Here is a 22,481-nt window from a genome sequence, read left to right on the forward strand (position 1 = left end):
TAACAGTACATTTCTTATTACAAAATGAAGAAACTAGGTCGCGTACCACAGTGAGAGCTGCTAGCATTGTTGTGTAGGGATCAGATGACATGTATAGGCCATCATCATCAAGAGGCAATATTATTAATAATGGAGCACAAGCACAACACAAATACAAGAGTACTGTAGTGGATCATAGTAGTCCACCACAGCACTGTGATAGAAACAACCTATATCATATCATAAAAGGGCGTTCTTAGTGCACGAGATTTCCACCAGTGCAGGGTTTGGGGAGGGTCATAATGTATGCAGCCTTACCCCTGTTTTCACAGAGAGACTGTTTCCAGACTCGAACCTGTGACTACTTGGTCACAATGGAGCAAACTTCACCGTTGCACCAAGGCCTGCCCTCAACCCATATCATATCATATCCTTTCAAATTGAGTTGCAGAGGCTTTCTAAACTACCAGCGGGTCTTGAGGTTTATCAAGTGAAAGGTGATACGGCAATTTCAATAATAATTATAAGGATATATATATCCAGGTAATGGTCTCATGAATTTACTACATGCATGTCAAACTACACACACACATTTAATCATATACCGTCCCCCATGTAAATGCATACACTTCTATACGTATATCCATGTATCCTCTCTGTAACTTTTTAGTAACTAGCCTTTAATTTATTCAATCAGAGAGGGTTCCCTACACTACCCGTGTGCAGTTTCGGACAAATTAAGGAATTCCCTTTGGAATCTAACAAAAGAGGAAGGGCATTTAAGACATATCACCCTTCACATGAACAGTGATATGTGATGGGATGTGCAATTTCATTTTTGAGCTGGCGTTGTAAAAGCTTTTTCTCTTATTCAATAGTTTCTTTTTCCAGTTGACAAAATTTTATGCTTAATTAAGATACTCTCTAGTAGGATTTAGGAGACTACAAAAACTTCTACCGGCTTTATATAATTGGTAGATTCATTAATTCCATTGAAATTAAGTCCAACCATACATAACTAACTAGCTATATATTATTAGAGAAAGAGAATCTTGAAAGGCAGCATGTCCCTTGTGCCTAAACACTGAGAGGAGCGAAATGACCACCCCCCCCTCATGAAAGGCGGAAATCCCACTCTGATGATGCTTTCAGGCACACTCTCCTTGACCCCGTGCTCACGCAGGGGTCACGCTACATTTTTGGAAACCTGACCCTCTGTTACCAACGTGGATAAACCAAAGTTTACTTATAACCAAGAAGTAGAAGATGAAAGAAAAGAAAAATTCCACATAGGATGCCTAAGACTCTGCCATTAAAAAAAAAAAGATTTCTATTACTCTTATTGTAGTTGCTTTGTGATGAATTAATGGGGAGGATTGACTAAAATATATATGAAGAGACTTTGATGTCTCACCGGATGTGATCGGAAAGAATAACTTGATAGGAGAGTTTCAATTGGAATCCGTAAGGTATCACGTAACAATCAAAGAGTATGTTCGACCATTTGTTAATAAGGAGCAATTAAAGAAATACTGCCATTGATGGCTATATGGTTCTTTTCCGGCCTGGTGGTGTGAAGGAGAACTTCCTCCATAATAATTAACATCTTAATAAATCCAAACTTTAAATGTGCACCTGGATTTTCTAAACTCACTGTCATCTTTTCTTGTACTTTACTCTCCAAAAAAATTTCCATGTTAGCATCTTGTGCTCTCTCACTCGTAACTAGAGGGTTGAAAGTCAAAATTGAGAAATGAACTTGGAGCCTATTTGATAAAAGGGAGAAAAGAATGTTCACTGGAGTTGTGTGTGGACGTGTAATTGCGTTCAGACAGCCTGACTCGATAAGAAAATCGCAACCTTGCACTGTTCCATCTTTCAAGGGTGTGCGATGGACTTTTCGTATCGGGCTATGTCTGGGTGTAAGTACACACCCACACACATCATCGGTTACCGTTCCTTTTCTCTTAATAAAATTTTAATTCTTTTTTCCTTAAAAAATGAAATGAGCATATTATGCTAATATAGGATCAAACTCCTCTCCTCACCTAGAGGGTGCCCAGGGAGGCATCCACTGGCCTTGGGCTGCTGAGCGAATGGGAATGTGTCCTAGTGTGGGGCCCGGCATGCCCAGCAGCCCAAGATCGTTGGATGCCTCCTTGGGCACCCTCTGCCTCTGGGCGTCAGCTTGTAAGAGAGGAGTCGAATCCTACTAATATATCCCCACTAAATACCTGTGTCATGGATAGAGTTTAAGGTTTTTTTGTTTTTTTAGGAGGGTGGGGGGTTTAATGAATTTTTATCCTCTACAAGTTCGGTGCACCTGCCTATGCACCTTAAAGTGCATCGGATGGTGCACTCAATTGTGGTACACCGTCCAATGCATTTTAAGATGCACTAGGCAGGTGCACCGGACTTGAAAGGTTAAAGATCCTTGATGGGTTTAGCAGACTTAAGCTGTTGACAATTACAAGTTGTGCATTTCAGCATCTAATTTGTAGAAAATTTATTTTGATTTAAGACGGGTGGGTGGGTAGGTACGTCCGGGCCGGCCAAGTTGGCCGTGGGATATGCAAATCTATACCCGACAGATCATTAATTCCCTTTGATCCAACCGAATATGCACCAAATTCCAAACATTTTCCTACCCCCAATCCTAATCATTCCTTCAAATCAAATTTTCTTTTTTCAAATCCTTTATTCAGCTCATAATTAATGATATCTAAAAGAATTATTTTACTTAGTCCACTAATGAAATACTATTATTTAATTAATTAGGGTTGCAGTACGTGCATGCACGACCCTTTTGTTTTTGACCCTTCCTATATCCTTTCTAATTAATTAAAGGGGCGCAGTTTTCTGTGTAGGACGTAGGGGTCACGTCATATGTGTCAGCCAATGAGAGTGCACGTTGTGGCACATAAGGGGGTGGAATTCCTGCCATAAATGGGGGCATACCGGTCATTCTGGCCCCTATTGTGGGTATACGTGGGTGTGGCCCCTACGTCCCACGTAGAAAATATTCTCCTTTAATTAATGGGGAAAAGAATAATGTTGCCAAGCACTAGCATCTCCCTATGTCTATACCTCTTTTTTCTTCTATGAAATGACATATATGCCCTCTATTGTAGGAAGAGAGAGACACCAGAAGACGCTAGTGTATGCTATGAAGGCGGAGAGGGAACTCAATCTCTTAATTAATTATTAGAATTGTATACGTAAAATATTCCACTTATAAAGGAATGTTGTTTGGTTACATGTCTGATGGCTCCTTCACCTAGACATAGGAGTGGGGGAAATCATTGTCCGTTCCTCTTAAAATAAAAAATCACATTTGGACTTATGCCTCTACGGGCAATCTTAGTGGCCTATATAGTTAGTTAGTTAGTTAGTCAATTATTTATATATTCTCCTTATCATGAGATCTCGATCGGTCAACAATGGATGTCACTATCTACGGCACACATATCCGGTAACACAATTAATCAAAGGTATTGAGTTATACTTTTAATTGCTGATAATAATGGGAGAATGTTCTCTGTGCCGCAACGCAGCCCGCGTCAAGGCACATGGGCAGCCTGTGCAGGGGGTAGGGTGGTCATTGCACCCACCCCCATGTGTCTGGGCACAGGCTGCGATGTGACAAATAACAGCACCCCTAATAAAATATACTGGATAACCAAAAAAAAAAAATACCGGATAACCCTAGTACTGGTTCAGCTTTTAATTTCTTTCCTTCCCAACCCAACCAATAGAAAATTATCTCCTCCAGTTCCCCTAGTGCCTATAATGAAGGGGAGTGGACCCCACCCAAACAGAGTGTTCGAGTAGGGATAGGGTGGTCATTATGCCCCTCTTTATTATAGGCATTTGGGAAACTGGGCCGGGCAGGAAATTGGAGGGGATAAAGATCCCCCAACCAACCCAATTTAATTTTTTGGACACCTGAATTGAGTAATTAGAAAATTTTAAGGTCAACCCACATTTAGCATCACTGCCCTCTCCTGTATTCTTTCTATATACATCATCACCAACCAGCAAATTAATGTAATCTTCTTACTGTTCCTTCCGTATTTAAATTACTCTTTTTTTTTTTCTTCTAAACCATATCTCTCAATTAATAGAACCATTCTCAAATCTCCTCAAATCCGTGCAAATGTACATAATTGGCCATCTTGGTTAGGTCCTTGTCTGGGAGACATGCTATGAAACCCCACATAATATGGAAAATGTAGAACTAATGCAGCTAAACAAAGTGAATCTCCCTTTTTTTTTTTTTGGTAAGAACAAAGTGAATATCCTTACCAGGTTGTAAGAGAGAACAAAGACATTAACAACGCAAACTTGAACTTGGTACAGTAATAACCTTGGATTTTAACCCCTCCCTCCCCGTGGGTTTGCTCGGCTGGTTTAGAACGATGTGCTTCGGTCATGGGGTCCCAGGTTCGAGACTCTATGAATGAAATCGTAAAACCAAACAGGTTCAAGGGTTTTCTCGTTAGCAAAAAAACAAAAACTTGTAAGAAATAGGAGATCGATATTAAAAGCTGAATAAACCCAAACATGAATGGAGGAACAACCCACCTCATCAAACAGGGTTATCCATTGGGGTGGTCCTCACTCACTCAAGTGAAGAGATAAGAGATAGGGTAGGTTGCTTTGAAGGTAGAATAACGAAGGAGAGACTAGCTTCAGAGCAACCTGCCCTATCTCCTAGGGTAGATGGTCCTTAGCGAGTTCAGTGCATAAGCCCCCTTTAAAAATAAACTCGTTGGAGAAGAGCACTTTCTTCAATTTTGAGGTTTTTACATTCGTAAGATCATGATAGTCTCTTGCGTTAGCACGCATGCTACAACTAACATTGCAGCCAGAGGAAAAACTACAACGCACGTTGTAGGTGCAATAGATTGAAAAATCTGAGCGGCACCTTGGGGGGGGGGGGGGGACCAGATTGTTGTTTGGTACCTCGCAGTATTACCCTCTCATATCGCAAGAGGGTATATCAGTAAAATGGGGAGTTGCCACCTAGATGAGGGTCTAGCACCTATAAATTTTGTCCCTCCTTTAAAAGGAAAAACGTTAAATTAACTCCAATACTCAATGACTGGTCTGTCCCAGATCACTAAGTAAGTGTCAGGTTGCATTTGGGGAAGTTGGTAAGCACCCCAAAATGCCAAGCCAGAACCGGTCTTCCTAGATTATAGATTTGTTGTAGACTTCTTGTTTATACGTGTTATGCACTTAATTAATCTAATCTGATAATCTTATATTGATTGAGGTACATGAACTTGATTGAGCTAATTAGAGTTAATATCTTATTCCTAATTACTAACCCTAAGTTAGGTGATTAAGTACATTATAACACCTAATTGATTTAATTGATATATTTTACCTAAGTTAGGAACCCTACTTCTATGGTCAAAGTTATGAGGTCAACCTTGCAAATTATTCAGAAACCTAAAATAAGTTTGATACATTGGAGAAATAACACAACACATAACATGCATTGAAATTATGTGTTAAGTTGGACAAGATGACAAGATTGTTGCTGAAAGGCCAAAATACAAGAAGGGTGCATGGAACTATGTTCAGATTTCCAAAATAACTAAAATGTGACTTAAAAACATTAAATAGGCGTGAATAACCCGCTGAAAATGCACAGAAATGGAAAGTAAAAAATAACAAAATTATCAAAATACCCCTATTAGGACAAAAATACAAATATACATGTGGATAGACCTATGATGCAAGAAAATCATAAAAGATGACTCATAAGGTTTTAAAATGCCAAAATTTAAAGTCCTAAGGTCCTAAAACTGAAACTAGACTCAATAATTACAAAGTAACCAAAATGCCCCTACAGGGAAACGATGCATGGGATATACCACAAACCCTATCAAAATGTAATTTTTCTATTGAAACATATGTATGTATGTTGAAAATATGACAATGGACTGATGGAAACTTTCCCAAGACTTGATCAAAAAGTTGATAATCAAATGACCGAAACACCCCTTATACCCTAGGTTGAGAAAAGGTGCATGAAAGTGCATTAGGATCCCCAAAGAAAGGTACACATGTGTCTACATGCTCAAAAATGACTCAATGTGGAAACCTAATGTAATCCATAACCCAAGGAAAAATTTGGGTCTAAGGACTAGATTAAGTGGAAAATGACCAAAATACCCCTAAAGAGTAATATGGTAAAAACAACTAGAGATGTAATTAAAAACTATGAGAAAACTTGTGTAGTGAAATATGTATGATTTTGTATGTCGGGAAATCAATTTTTTCCTACTTTTGACAAAATTTACCAAAATACCATTGTGATGTGGAAAATGTATTTTATACATGAATGGGACTTTCAAGAAACATGCATGCATATGAAACTTTTGTAACATGTACATAATGATATTTCACGATGATGTACATCATATATACAAAGTACGTTAACCTTCTAATCTAAGTACATAATGACACATATGTACTTAATGTATAAAATTAGGAAACATATTATATAAATACATTAAAAATTATATAATATGACTTGAATATGCAATGACATGATAAACAATGGACTATGACATATCACACAATTATAACCCATAAATACAGAAAGCACATATCTATTTATATTTTTTTGGATTTTCATGAATTAAACTTAAAAAATGACATCCATGTCCTAAAGGGGATAAAGAAACATACAAGACATAGTATGTACATGAAAAGAGTGGGGAATTAATCTTCACATAAACAGTGGATAAAACACCATATTTTTTTTTTTGGGAATTTTCTGATTTTTTTGAAACATATAATTACTGAAATGCCATTGTAAGGGGTAGAATGAAAAAAATTACTAAATCCGAATCTTATGGCCAAATGGATCCAAACCGAAAAAACAACAGCCCAACTAGAGCCCTAAAGCTTCAGATTTTATAAATTACTAAAATACCCTCAAGGGTAAAAGTGTCTAAAATAAATTCATTTGGACCTCAGGAAAATTAGTGAACAGTGAGCACAGTATGAGACATATTGTGTATTTGTTTAAAAAATTTTGGAGTTTAGTAGGTATATGTAAAGATTATTTTATCTAAATTAGCATGCTTTCATTAGAAAATTTTAAATAAATAGGAAAATAATTCAAAATTTTATGGAAATTACCTTTGGAGCGTGAGGACTGCCTTGGCACAGTATGTGAACCCTTGGATGGCCAAAATCTGCCGTTGGGACTCACCAAAAATCACCTCGACTCTGAACGGCCAAGATTACCAACTAGGGGTATTTGGGGAATTTCAAAAAACAGTGAGGAGATGGTATGGGAATGTCGTGAATTGAGTTTGAAAGAGAGGAGAATGGGATTCAACTGGGATTTTTTTTTCGTATTTTTTCAATCTTCTAAGGGGTCTAACGAAGGGCTATATATAACCCCAAAACTGTTTGATGAAATGCCTTAACCCATAACGGCTAGGCATAGGGCTGATGGGATGTGCGCGGTGAGCTAGTGGGAGTACACGGCGCGTTGCGATGAGACGTGGGTTGCGTGCGTGGCTGTGGCCGTGCAGCCTCCACACGTAGGCAGCATGGCTCGCCATGCCCCTGTGTGTGTGTGGGATGTGCGCGGTGAGCTAGTGGGAGTACACGGCGCATTGCGATGAGACGTGTGTGTAGCGTGCGTGGCTGTGGCCGTGCAGCCTCCACACGTAGGCAGCATGGCTCGCCATGCCCCTGTGTGTGTGTGTGCAGCATGGCTCGGCCTGGGTTGGCAGCCCGATTTGACTTGGGTTGACCCAAAGACCATTTATTATTATTGGAATTTTGAATATCTTTAATGGATGAAAATTAAAATGGTAACAGCCTTTTAACCATTTGGTCGAGTTGTACGCACCACATATTGTCGAGAAACTCTTGTCGCTCACTTTCCATCTATACAGTGAGCATGACCAGATTTTACAAAGTGGAACAAAAACTGAGAAGCCTATATAAATTTTGTTTCACACCGATCAAGGTCCAAATAGTATTGATTTCGCATGAAATTTTACGAACAAGCTTAAAACAGCCAAATAATGTCATCTAAGGGGTTTTGGGCCAAATCAGAGGGGCCTAAATACCGAGAAAAACTCTGAGGGAGAATGGTCATTTTGCATTAAATAGCAACCAAACGTCACCTGACTTGGACAAAATTTTACGCACATGAATGAAATAGATATATGAGATTGGAAAAAGAGGTTTTGGCTCAAACTGAGGTGGTTCGGATACCAAGAAAATGTCAGGGCTATAAGCCGAAAACGATTGTTTTTACAAAAGGTGTTAGATTCCAATGAAACTTTACTCACATAAAAAAATCATTAAAGAAGGTTATCCTAAGAGTTTTGGCTCTGTCTAGGAAGGTTTGTGTATAAAACATAGGATAGGGATAAAATGGTAATCTTTGCCATTCAGTCGCCTATCAGTGACCTTGGCCTTGATCATCATCGCCAAGACGTACTCCCAAAGTGTCAAAATGTAGTGCTACACACGTACTCTTCTAGATAAATTTTATGGACAGCCTCAATTGTATCGGCCTGACACAAGCAGAATAGTACGGGACAGGTTCATGGAATGACTTGGCTAGGAATCCAAAGTTGGGAAAATGGTCCAAACCAAACTCCTCCACCTCTATTACGCCTTTTATCTCGACCTTTTAAGTGAGCTTTAATGGGTGGTTGGAATCTGAAGCCAAAGGAAGATAAGCTCAATTTTAGAGTTCCAAATTTGAAATCAAAGATCATCAATGTAGTATTTGAATTGGTATAAGGAACTAAACTTTCATCCAGCGCTTCTAACCCCAGAGCACAAGACCAACACCATTTCTTCAAGGCTGAGACATATACACCACTAAGTTTCTATGATGGAACTACAAACAATATGTAAATATTTCTCTTAATTGCAACTTGATAAACATATGGGCACTTCGATACTACAACCTATAAGGCTAGTTAGTGTTGCGTATACTTGCATATGTTGATCCAAACCAATGGCTAGTAGGAGTGCAGGTTTAGGTTATTGCACCTCAAAACAGAAGCCGAGTTGCAAAGGGATAATCTAAGTAAAGCTCGAGAAGGACAAGGCTCTTGAGAAGGTTTGCATTGGGATACACTACAATAAGGTGGTAGAGTTTCTCAAATGCAAGAACTTTAATGGGTGACCATGGGAATTGTTTGTTTTCTATTTAGAACATCATAGGGAGGGAGATTGCTGCCAGGCTGCATAGCCCCTTATTGAAACAATGGAATGCTGTGATCTCTTAATGAGATAGACTACACTTATATTCAATTCTAATCCTTGAGTGTTACAATAGGACTGTAATCCCATAAAATAGGAAACTTAGAATATTTACAAGACATAAAATCTTATCTTAAGCAAGACTCCAAGACTGATCTGAAAACTAGAAACTGTGTGAAAGAGTGACTGTAGGAGTTTCACTCAAACACACACACATGGAAAGCTTGGAGGATGGTGTGGATTGGGCCGGTTGTGGGTTTGGAGAAGAATGGGCCGAGTGTGGGTGAGGTAGAGATCGGGCTGATTATGAGCCAGGTGATGTAATTGGAGATTGGGCAGAGGATAATGGCGACAGTAGCGTGGGTGGTGGTAAGGGTACAGGCATACTAGTGGATGTGAAAGGTACAAGAGGGGCCGATGCCCATGGATGTGAAGATGAGATTGTAGAAGATGGTGGTGGCGAAGGAAAAGTGTTGGAAAATGGAAAAATGCTTTCATCAAAGCGAACATGGCGTGCAACGATGAATTTATTAGTAGCAATGTCAAGACAATGATATCCCATATGTGAAGGACTGTAACCCAGAAAAACACACGGGGCAGCGAAAATCCATCTTATGCTTATTGTAAGGGTGAAGATAGGGAAAACACAAACACCCAAACAATTTGAGAAAAGAGTATTCTGGAATTTTATGAAAAACAAGTTGGAACGGAGAAACACTAAGAGAGACAGAAGAGGGCATCCGAATAATTAAATCGACAGCAGTCTCAAAAGCAAAATGCTAATAAGATTGGGGAACAGACCCATGGGCAAGAAGGGAGAGGCCAGTCTCAACAATATGACGATGACGACACTCAACAGAACCTTGCTGGTCATGGGTGTGAGGTGCAGAGAGACGATGAGTAATCCCTAATTTGGAAAAATAGACTGGAAGAGAGCGAAATTCGCCACCCCAGTCGGCCTGCACAGCCTTGATTTTTTGAGTAATAAGCGTTCCACAAGAGCTTGAAATTGGGTAAAAACATCAAACACATAAGATTTACGCACACGAGGGTAAAACCAAATATATTTAGTATTGTCATCAACAAAAAAAACATAGTAGCAGTGTCCAGAAAGGGAAGCAGTAGTGGATGGATCCCAAACATCACTATGTATTAGTTCCAAAGGGAATAAACTTCTACTATGTGTAATAGGTAAAGACAGACGACTGGTTTTGTCAAGCTGACAAACCTTACATAAATGACTAACAGAAGACGAATGAAAAAGGTAAATTATTTAATTTTAGCATTTGGCGAAGAAGACGCTCATGAGGATGCCTAAGATGATGATGCCATAAATCAAGAGAACCACGAATGGCAGAGTGCACAGAAGGAGAAGGCATAAGATGGAGTTCGTAGAGGCCACCATTATTCGGTGTGGAAAGAAGTGTTGACTTGGTTTCCTGATCCTTCACAAAAAAATGAGATGGGTGACACTCAAAGAAAACATTATTGTCTTTACAAAATTGATGAACAGAGAGAAGGGACTTAGAGATGGAAGGAACATGTAGTACATTATTAAGATAAAAAGAATGAGATGAATGAGAAGGGATAGAGGATGAACCAATATGAGATATACCTAAACCCTTACAATTACCAATGTGCAATTGATCCAAATCATTATACTCATCATACTAGGAAAGGGACTGAAGGTCAGGAGTGACATGGTGAGAAGCACTAGTGTCAGGGTACCAAAGTAATGCAGTAGAGGGATGAGGGGTGGGTAAAAGTGGTGGGTTGGGGTTTGGGTAAGTAGTCATGGCCATGGGAGAAGGGTAAGAATGGTAATTGTATGAGCCGCGGGTGGCGTGGGTTAATTAGGGTAGGGGTAGGCTGGAGAAGTGGGAAAGTCAAACTGAGGGTGATAAAAACAACGGACAGTGCTATGGTTCGTTCGCTTGCAGATGGCAGACTAGAATCGACCATAACCTGGATGGTAACCTCCACGTCCCCCGTAAAAACCTCAGCCACGACCCCCACGCCCACCACAACCACCCCAATTAGGAAAAGAAGAACCAGGAGTGCCGGAGGGAGTAGAGCATTGGACATTATTGACGATTTGCTGACTAGAAGTAGGCATAGCATCAGTGATGGAAAGCTTCTTTAGAGAAATGCCATGAAGAAACTCATGGCTTAAAAGCATGGCATGCAGATCATCATAACTGATCGGATTAGTCTGGGTAAGAAGAGAGGAAACCATAGCCTTGAATTCGAACTTGAGACCACGATAAATATGTAAATTAAAAGCGCCTGGGCAAAGAGGATGGCCAATGGCAGAGAGCTCGGCAGCAATGGATTTGGCTTGTTGCAGAAACTAGGAAACTGATTCATCAGTCTTTTGTTGAAGATCAGAGAGTGTCATATTGAGGGACATCAAGCGACTCTTAGATGGAGCAGTGAAGGCAACCGTTAAGGCTAGCCAGATATCACGGCTGGTGCGCCTACAGAGCACAAGGGAAAATACCTCTTCAGTAAGGGAGGAAATCAGCAGGCTGCAGATTAACGAGTCCTGATGACGCCAAGTAGCAGCAGCGGTAGGGTCTGCTGGGCATGGGATCGTTCCATCAAGATGTCTGAATAAGTTCTGGCCGTCAAGAAACGACTCAATCTGGATTTGCTAGAAGATTAAGTTTTTGGAGGTAAGTTTGATAGAGATGTAATGGTGGGCCTAATAAAGAGAAGAAGTAGGGGAGAGAGTAGGTGCAAGGGAGAGGGAAAGGGATGAAACTGGGCTAAGAGTGTCAAGAACAACACCTATTTTTAACGCGCTTTCCAGGAGGCGAGAAGAGAAAATAAAAATAAAAATTAGTAGCTCGGTGGAGCTTCTATGGTTCTGATACTATATTGAAATAATGGAATGCCATGATCTCTTAATGAGAGAGACCACACTTATATTCAATTCTAATCCGTGAGTGTTACAATAGGATTATAATCCCATAAAATAGGAAACTTAGAATATTTACAAGATATAAAATCTTATCTTAAGGAAGACTCCAAGACTGATTAGGAAACTAGAAACCGTGTGTAAGAGTGATTGTAGGAGTTTCAATCAAACACACACACATGGAAAGCTTGGAGTGCACGCCCAGCTGGTGAAGGAAATCTCGTTTGAGAAATTCTTGGATGATTTAGGAGCATGTGATATAAACCGAGAAAAGAAAGTGTATAGCCACGCTTTCTCTTAATACCACTGCACCAATGCGATGGCCAATGAGAATGTTGGCGGTATCCAACAAGGGTGGGATTTTTCCTTTTACAGAGGAGCGGGACAATCATTTCTCCCTTCCTGTGTCAAGGCACAGATGCCACGCAACCTAGCAGTCTTCTTTTTCCCAACATTTTTTTATAGGTCCTACTCTATCCTATTCTATGAGTGGGGAGGGAAGATGTGAACTAAGAGACTTGAACCCAAGACCTCTTAGTAGGATGGGCTTTAACACCCCACACTCTGCTAAGTGCACTAGGCACTTGGATAACTATAATTTAAGGGGGGAGGGTTTCCTACAAGGACATTGTAAGAAGGAATCGGCACGCTACACCAATGAAGGTTTAGAAAATGGTATCGTTCATATGGGATCCACATGATTAAATTAGGAGAGACAGTGTTAGTTGGGCCCCATTGTATTTTCCATAATTTAATAATGGGTTTTGCTTTGTAACTATGGTTGGTTACATTGATCTTGTAACCATGACGATGAGGGGAAAAAAACCATTCATATGAAAGGCTATTTTTGTTAATAAAAGTGTTAGCCTCATGATGATCATTTAATTAAGATGCAAAACCTTTGTTGTCTTTTTTTGTGCCACGTAAGATGATGACAACCCTTGTGCCACATAGGATAGTAATAAAGAAAATAGAATGAAGCATGGAATGAAGTGGGAAAATGGTAATCACTCATTAAGACATAAAATCTTTGTCATATTCTCATGATCCTAACCCTTAGTTGAGTTGCTTCAACGGATAAGAGAAAACAGAGAACTCCAACAAAAATGGGCAGATCAGATAGTTAAGGTTGATTGTAATCCAGACATTTTTGGATTTTTACAATGTGATATCTGTTGTAGGTTCTAAATCCTAAACTTAATAAACCTTTTTCACAGTCAAAGGGTATAAGAAAAAGAAACCAAAGGGAATTTTGACCATTAATTAGCATTCAAAACTGAAATTGACTAATACACTCCCCTTGAATTGCAAATCATTGAGAACCACTGTTCCATTGGATTCAAAAATATATGATCCTACACTCCATAGTCCATACTAACTAGTAATGATAGAACAAGGTTTCCTTCATGACCATTAAAGGAAACTTGCCTGCATTGCTAAACTGTTTCAGCACAGAACTTTTTTACACCACATTTAAACACGTAATAGACACATCAAACTAAAAAAAAGGAGAGACTCTAAAAATTAAGAATGAATATATCTATTACCTAGACACTAGGAGGCAAGCAGACGTGGCCTACAAATTATTTACTCGATGAGTAAACTGAAACTGACTTATAGAGGAAGAGTTTGCGAGAGCCAAGATAACCAAGAAAACAGAAGTTGTTTACCAACTCAAACCAGCACAGGAGTCCTAGGTTAATGATTGGCAACTAAAGTAGTACGAACCATCCAATACAATTTACCTCTGATGTTGTCAGATAGTGTGCACGAAAACATTTTCGGCAACACCTGGATCATCAAATTTCGATGACCAAATTGGAAGATATCACCCCCAAAAGTTTCCCACAAAAAATGTACAAAAAACTATCTAAATTAGATAGTTTTGACAAAGTTAGAAATTCACCGTTGAACCAGCTGACTTGCCGGTGAAAAAACAAAACACATATTCCTCCGGCGAGTGAGCTAATTAAATTCTATACTGAAAGTCAGTCTCGCCAAAGAATTTGAATTATAGTAGGTGAACCCCTCCCCCCTTTACGCGCCAATGAAGCCCCTTGTGCGCCATTGAAGTCCTCCCCATCCCCTATGCCTATAAACAACAAGCCAGGAAGAAGAAAAAAGGGAGATGAGAAGGAAAGAAAGAAAGAGAGAGGAGGTTCTAGGAAATTTTCACTAGAAGTCTCCAACAAACCCGCAAAGTTACTATTTTGCGAGAATTATCCTAAAAGGGACAGAACTCCACCCAACCAAGTCATGCCCTTTTAGGGCCCAAACAGGTAAATTGCCTAACCCTAACCCTCTTTTATTTCCTTTATTTATGTTATAGTATAGCTTTCATTTTCAGTAGTTTTCCAAAACCTCTATGTCGTTGTAATGTTGAATTTGCCATAAATAGAAGTCTTTAAATCGCCTATTTATGCTGCTAGAATGTTAAAACTGTCATAAGTAGAAATCTTTAAAGTCTTATATTATGTTGTTATAATGCTTATTTAGGATTTGTCAAATGATAAAATGTTCATGCATGTCGTTGTGCTGCTCAAATGATTTACAAAACATTTAAATAACACCATGATTACTAATGCTTACGTATGTTGTTGCTACCTAAATGAAATATGCACCATAATTACTAATCCCAACCCTAAAATGAATCTTTCCAAGGAACCCCATTAGACACATTGTCATTGTCAATTGATTCCCCAAATCATCCGTATAATTGAGATAACTCCTGAAATGCCCTAAGCCATGCCCCATTTCCGACAAAGAAAGCCGAAAAGGAATCTTTTGCTATGAGATTATGATTAAGATACTTCCTACATTTTCAGCTTCTACACGAGATATGGAAGTTTACATTATTTAATTCCAATACTTTCCCATGCATATAACTGTTTTCAAAATGTTTTTGAACTATGCTCGGTTTGATCCTTAATGAGGAGGGTATGTAGGCAAGCTCAGTCATCTTTTCTCCTTTTTTACATATATATTTACATGATGCTCAATCTAAATTAAGAATTATTATAAAGCATGTTAGTTATTAATCAAGCAATAATAATACAAATGGTCTGCATAGAAAGAGACCGGCTTTTAGCCAGACGAGACTGGGTGTGTAAAAACTTCTCAGCATGTAACATTGTACCTACTCAAAAATCAGAAAAGACTTTCACCTAATCATGAGTCAATTCTCTCTCTCGAAAGAGAGAGAGAGACATGTGTTGATCCTAGACCCTTCTCTAGATGGCAACTCCTCTACACAAAAAAAAAATTTCCAGGCTACCATCAACAAAATCCTCGTTGTCGTCTCCCCCCCTTGTCGCAATTGGCCCCACCCCATCAGGGAGCGAGAGGAAGCCCAAAGAGAGAAACCACACCACAAGACGGAGACAGGAATGAAACCCCATCTTTGCCGCCTATACCCTGCATTTAAGCTTATTAAGTCATAGGGAGAATTCCTGTCAGAAGGATTCTTCTTGGATGTGGACCTTTGTCCGATTGTGAATTTATTGGAGTTCTTGTAGAATCAACATAGACATGGGCAACCTAAACCACTAAAAGTATAGTTTTGTCAAGCTAACATAAAACCAGAATTAACAATACACAGGCCCATGGCAAAGATTAATGGGTTGCAACTAGTTATTAACTGGGTGTGAGGCAAAATAAGAGACATATCTAAATCAAGAAAAGAGCCAAACATACTTGTAAACAAATCCTCTATGCACCTTTGCAGCAATGAGGAGACGACCTGCTTTCTGTGCCTCTCTGCAGACGCAGGGGTAAGGCTCTCGTGCATTTACGGCTCTTCTGAGACCTCGCAGCAGGAATCTCGTGCACAAGGTACGTTTCTTTTTTTTCTTTTTTTTTTTTTTTTTTTTTTACTGGCTGGTTTAAACAAAAAGAAAAGTGTCAGCACCACCAGTACATAGAGGTCGTTGCTGGCACCATCATTCGAACGACGAATTTATTTCAATTTTGTCCCTGGTTGAAATAAAACCACGGACTGCTTGATAGTTTACAAGGTTAAAATTTCAGCGAATGACTGATATAATCGAAATTTTACTTGAAATAATAAAAAAATGTGTACTGCTTGATGTTGTATGTTATAGGACTAAACTATGTGTCAAATAGGCTATTTAAGGGAAATGATACATAGATTACAACGTTTACTAACAACATAGGGTCCAAAGTCAAACTACCACTTTGAGATTGATTTTCCCTTTCCAATCTAATGATTCAAATATGTGCAAACATGCTGAAATAGGCATTAAAAGAAGTTTCAGGGAAAATTCCATCATTTGACCATCAAAAAGGCCATTTCGAGTTGATCTCTGAAATGGGCCAAATTTTGATCTCGTTTTGCAGATTTTGATGGTATATTTCAGATTACCAGGGTTGAAATCTTCATAGAAACTGAAATTTTGGAACATTAGCTAGCCAAGAGAGATGTCGTGAAGAGAAGGAAACAGACTTTTCAGTAGGAGTCAATGAAATGTAAATGATTGAATGAGTGCTTTGTCCGAAAACAAATGGGTCTATCAAAATAAAGAGTAAAATAGAATTTAAAAAAAAAAATAAATAAATAAGTGGGAAGGAAGAACAGACAAACATTTCACTGTCTTAGTGGATCAGAGTCCATACCAGTAGCTTCTCTGTAATTTTACCAAAATGTACCAACATGATCAATAGTTCAACCATACATTTTAATTAACATATCTTCCTCTGCAAGGTGAGGCAGTAGATGCCAAAACATCCCCACCAGTAGGGATTACTGGCTTGTGTTAGCATGTAACAGAATTTGGTTACTGATAACACAACTAAGATCCTTGCAGCACATCAATGGATTGTATAAGATGTTATAGAAATTAACTTGCCACAAAAACATATTCATATTTCATTAACAAATAACAACAATTCAAAACTTGACATGGAATACATCCGTTAGGTTCAGTTTATCAAAAGACTAAAGGTTCTGTGGTATGTCAGATTAGACAAACAGATTCTAATTCCTTAACAAACACATCTATGAAACCAAAGTAGAAGTGAAAAGATTGGCATCACTGAGAACGTTGAACCAGGATACAACTTTTGACACTAGTTAATAAAAGGGCCAAGCAATTCAGTCAGTCCAACCTCGCAAAATGAGCACTGTACTTCCTGTAGTTAAAATTCCTTTGATGCGAAATCCAGAATCAAGCTTGTAACCTCACAGGACCTCGTAGAGTGGACTTGCTAGACGAAAGGCTTGGCCGTAGCTGAAACTCAAGTTACAAAGAAGAAATTTCTGCTACAGAAAGAGAATATAAAAACTTCCTTTTCATGGAAAAAATAACTACAATTCAACTTTGTCTTTCTGTATTTTACCATCCTGACCGAGCAACCAACGGTATAACTGTGTCAACTTGCTAGTAACAGGTTTGGGCTCCTGAGCTTCTAACTTACTACTGCAGAGTGAATCATAGTCATGCTTCAAATGAGGATTGACGATCCTTTCCTGCAATTAAGAAAAAATAAGAATAAAAATAAATTGAACCAAGAGATTAGCAATTAAAACAAGAAAGCAAGATTGCAGACAGTACCTTGAAAACATCAAATGGACAGAAATCCTTATTATCACAACCCTGACCATACAAAAACAACATCAAAAGCCTTAAAATATAAGCATGAAAAGTATGGTTAACAAGATATTTGGGTATAAGATGACAATGTCAACTTTTGAGTAATGTAAATAAGACATACAACTAAAATCTGAGCTAAAATGACCATAACATTGAATGGATATATGCATTACAAGACAGTAGAGATTGGGAAATTGACTAGCAAGTCAAGGTCCTCAGAAGAAGCATTATGTTGAAGCCCTTGGGTCTTCACTTGCTACCTATTCAACCTTTAACTTGCTTCCTCAATCAACCCCAACCACCGTCACCCCCCCCCCCCCAAAAAAAAAAAAAAAAAAAAAAAAAAAACATTCTGTTTCGTTACCTATGAAGCCAAGGCCAAATTCTAGCCAGTGAATTGTCAACTATTTGCTTTGATTGATTTAAAGGCATTCAAATCTTTTCGTCGCCTCACCTCAAGCAAATAAATTGTGTCCTAGCGCAGTTGAAGCACAAAAAAATACAAATAAAAGTAGTCATCAACTAAACCTTACAGGCATAGGAACTGGAACTTCATTGTGCAGTACTTGCACAAAGTACTTTCTAGAATTGTCGTTTGGACAGCTGTGCAAAACCAGCATATTGTTTCCAGCAAAAGGTGCCACGATGCTACCCTTCCAGTTTCTTCGCTGGGGAGGTTTGGGAGGTAGTTCCAAAGGCTGCTCCCTCAGTATTTGTTCAAATTCTGGAATATTCAGTGTGAACCGCCCATTAGGTAGAGAAGGAAATTCAGAGTAAATTGTGCCATTGAGAAAGAAAATAGGGCAGCAAATCAAAATAACAAATAAGGTAAACCTTTTCACAAACTAGATTTCTGGAAACTAAAATACAATGCAACAGTGCTTCTACTTATGTTCATATTATATATGAGAGCCAGAAATTTCAAGGATCGAAGCTCACCAGATCCCTCAAGAAATAGACCTAGCAAACAAGAGAATGGTACCACTGTCTCAGCATGTGCAAAACGAAGCCTTGCCTTCTCATAAGTGCCTGTAATAAGGTTTTCTGAAGCATAGATGAAAGCTGATTATGATCCATACAATGCAAAAACACACACACACAGCTTTGAACATGGCGTCTTTATTTATTATGCTACATCTGAATGTCCCATTAGTTTTTTTTTAATTTTTTAATTGATGATTTTAGGAGAGACTTTGTCAATCATGCAAAAGGCAAACCATTTAACAGTAAAGGAGAAAAAAAATTACTTTGCAAAGAACTGTACTAACTACATGAATCCAATCTTTGATATTTACAAATTGGGCAAAGGTGGAAGTTTCCTTGATGTCCCAAATATCTTCCATGTGGCATCCATATTGGGACTTAAAATCTGTGGCCATCTTGTCCATGCCATTATCTATCCATTTGGTACATTTCAGCCCAACCCCATTTTCCAATGTGGAGATACAAAGCTTAAAAACAATGTTGAATATTCAACTTTGGCAACGTTGGGGCAACCTTGGTTCAACCATAAAAATACAAGGGTTAGTCCTAACATGTTGGGTCATGAATGGAGATGAGACGCAGAACTTCACGGATTGGCTAATATAAGGGGAGTGTTTCCCATCCAACGGTAGGTTTGACCAGAAACCTCTATGTGGCTCAAGAAAAGTGGACCATCAACTAATGGCTTCATTTATGGGTTCATCTAAATAGCATCTTACCTTAAAAATTTGGATGTAATCAAAGAAACTTTTTTATATATGTAGTAGTCAAAAGGGTAAAAGAATGCACACTGAAATTTTCTACTCATTCTTACCTACCACACACCTCTCCCCCCCCCCCCCCCAAAAAAAAAAAAAGGAAATTTGTTATCATTCTCGTAGTCACTTAAAATTTGTTGTCAAATCATATTGGTTAAGAGGTGGCAATGGTCTGGTTGGGTTGTCAACGGAGGGTAACAACCGCACACTTGGCCCACTCTGAAGTCTGAACAGGCTAATGCCATGTCAAACCCCACAAAAGCTGCCAACACATTAAAATTGTACACCAAAATGTTCTCTTTACCAAATAAATGGTTGTAACACATTGATACAATTAGACAGACTACTACGCAGTTTTCTATTATTTCCATTAGAATACTGACAAAAATATTTAAACTATGAAGATAACCTGGTCTTCGCAAAATGTGCAAATGAATACAGAAACAAAAGGGTTAAAAAAATTGTTCACAGAGATCTTCTGAATTTCATCAATACACAGGTCTTTTCTACCCATCATAGTGTTAGAACAGTAAATGTTAAGGAATTGCGGCTCCCCATCATATAGTTGCTTACTTGCTTTCCCTTATAATGAAGATCGAAAGAGACACAGAGGAACAACTTAGTACTTCTGGAGTCAGAGCGCGATCGTGAACATAGTTAAGCCAATGACAATGCCAGTGATGGGAGAGCCACAACATTGTTACGTTCTTTGTCCACTTTCGGCTACACACAAGGTTTCTGATGAGGATGTTTGGTGTCGAAATAGTATTTTCCAGACCAGAGTAAGATGCAACAACAGTCTGTGCACCATGGTTTATCGACGGTGGTAGTTGGTCCAATGTCATCTCTAAAGATGTTGTTCGCAAACTCAGTTTAAAGAAAGAGCCGCATCCTAAACCCTACAAAGGTACATGGGTGAACAACATTAATCTTAAGATCAACAATTGATGTTTGCTCATGTACTCTATTGGAGAGCTGGTCACTAAATACCTGGTTTGGAGAAAACAAGGTTGCATTCAGAAGAGGGAACCACAGTCGAGGTAGAGGCAGAGGCAGATGTTGGTGTGAGACCCAAAGTTGGTCATCATACGACGAAATACAAGAAGTTCCTCGGCAGAAAGTGTAGTATTAGGAGGTGGTGCTTCAGCAGTCTCAGTAAGATTAGCCTAGCCACGACCACCACCACGACCACGGCCACGACCCCCACCAGGTGTATTAGATGGCCTACCATGTAATTTCGAGCAGTAATCAACCGTGTGACGATCCTTCCCACAATGAGTACACTTTAGAGGTTCCTTTTCAGATGAGGAACTTGTACCAGTATTAGAGGATCCACCTCCAATTAGATAATAAAGCTGATCATTCTGGTTGAGATGGTGGTAACATAGTGGTCCGACGAATATCTTCCAATTGGAACATAGAATATGCTTGTTCCAAAGTAGGAAATGGAGAACGACTCAATACCTGAGATCGAAGCTGATCATATTCCACATTGAGTCCAGTCAAAAAAGTATACACTCTGAATTTGTCCTCCCTTTTCTGAAATTTAGTAGCATCTGCAGAACATTCAGCCTGAAAATCATCATAAAAGTCTAGCTCTTGCCACAAGCTGTGGAGCTCAGAATAATACTGTGACAAAGTACGTTCTCCCTGTTTGGTTGCATGGATTTTTCTTTGGATATCGTAAACCTGAGCATCATTCCCGACCTGGGAATAAGTATCTTGTGCAGCTTTCCAGATCTTAACGGCTGAATCAAGTAAATATCCACGGGCAATGGATGGAGTCATCGAACTGATAAGAAAGGACATGACAAGAGAATTACTAGAATTCCACTTATCCTGTAATGGACCAGCATCAGTTGGTTTGACTGAAGTACCATATATAAATCCCTTATAACCCCTTGAATCGATGGAGAGAAAACATGATCTGGACCATAGTAAATAGTTTGTACCATCGAGCTTCAATGGGTTGGCAGGAAAAGACGGATACTCGTGGTTGTTGCTGTGGGTGGCTGCAGGTACAGTAGTTGCTGTAGAAGGATAAAAAAACCTTGATCACAAAAAAAATCGATCTGCAGAAAAAAAAACTGCTATTCTCGATCTTCACAAAGGGATTGTAAATCTCAATTTTTCCGACAAAAATTGCTGAAACTCTGAATCCCAGAAGCTGCGCATAAATAAGGATCTCCTATTGTATAGAGATCATAAATAGGATTGAGAGAAAAAAGGGAGGTAAAAGTAAGGGCAGATAGTAGATCATACTTGATCAACTCCAAGTATCGCCCTATCAAAAACGATAGGAACTGAACGAAAAAAAACTTACGGCTGTAAGAGAGGGCTAAGGCTTAGTTGTGGCTAGAAGAAGAATAATCGATTAAGGAGAGATTGATTTTGAGAAGAAGAAGAGGAGAATAAAAGAGTAGGAGAATCGATCTAGGGATTTGGGAATTATTCCTTAGGTATCGTGTTTGGCTCTGATACCATGATGGAATAATTGGCTGGCTTGTCAATATGACAGCCCCTACACGATTTATTTATAATAGCTATGAAAAAAGTTCCAGAATAGGAACAATTACAATAATGCCCTTAGGCAGAAACTAAAATAGAGAAAAGCCTCATGGGTCGACCTTATAACATGGTCGACCCATGTTACATTAATACCCATATTTCGACAGTCTCCTCAGTCCTTGCCCAAACTCGACAGAGTCGAGTTCTTTTCCGAGAAGAATTGATGCAGTAGCACTCGACTGGTTGGACCAGCATGGCCGAGTTTGGAAACTGAGACCCAGACAGAACAGGTCCAACCTGGGTTTTTGGTCCAACAAGGGTTGGTAGTTGTTTAGTTATTCTGTCTTTTATTCATTTTTTTAGTTGGATACGTAGGAATAGGCTAGTATAGTTTTAGAGTAGGAATAGGAGATAAGAGTTTGTATGCAAGTTAGTTACAGTTTGAACCCAATTTGCTCATTT

General features: G+C 39.0%; 1 protein-coding gene across 3 annotated transcripts in view; it reads right to left on the reverse strand.

The window, feature by feature from the left end:
• Positions 1-17,138: 17,138 nt before the first annotated feature.
• LOC122671689 (multiple inositol polyphosphate phosphatase 1-like) overlaps positions 17,139-22,481 on the reverse strand; it is a 130,357-nt gene continuing 125,014 nt past the window's right edge. Inside the window, exons 8-12 of one of the 3 annotated variants that reach the window (XM_043869064.1) lie at positions 18,709-18,813; positions 18,303-18,493; positions 17,731-17,772; positions 17,558-17,645; positions 17,139-17,435 (exon numbers count right to left, since the gene is read on the reverse strand). In XM_043869064.1, the coding sequence (XP_043724999.1) occupies positions 17,419-17,435; positions 17,558-17,645; positions 17,731-17,772; positions 18,303-18,493; positions 18,709-18,813 (443 nt within the window). In that variant the 3' untranslated portion in view covers positions 17,139-17,418. Of the gene's footprint in view, positions 17,646-17,730; positions 17,773-18,302; positions 18,494-18,708; positions 18,814-22,481 lie in introns of all 3 variants that reach the window. The other 2 variants (XM_043869063.1, XM_043869062.1) reach the window with 2 other exon arrangements.

The sequence above is a fragment of the Telopea speciosissima genome, chromosome 8 (genome assembly GCF_018873765.1).
Source record: "Telopea speciosissima isolate NSW1024214 ecotype Mountain lineage chromosome 8, Tspe_v1, whole genome shotgun sequence".
NCBI classification, from domain to species: domain Eukaryota; kingdom Viridiplantae; phylum Streptophyta; class Magnoliopsida; order Proteales; family Proteaceae; genus Telopea; species Telopea speciosissima.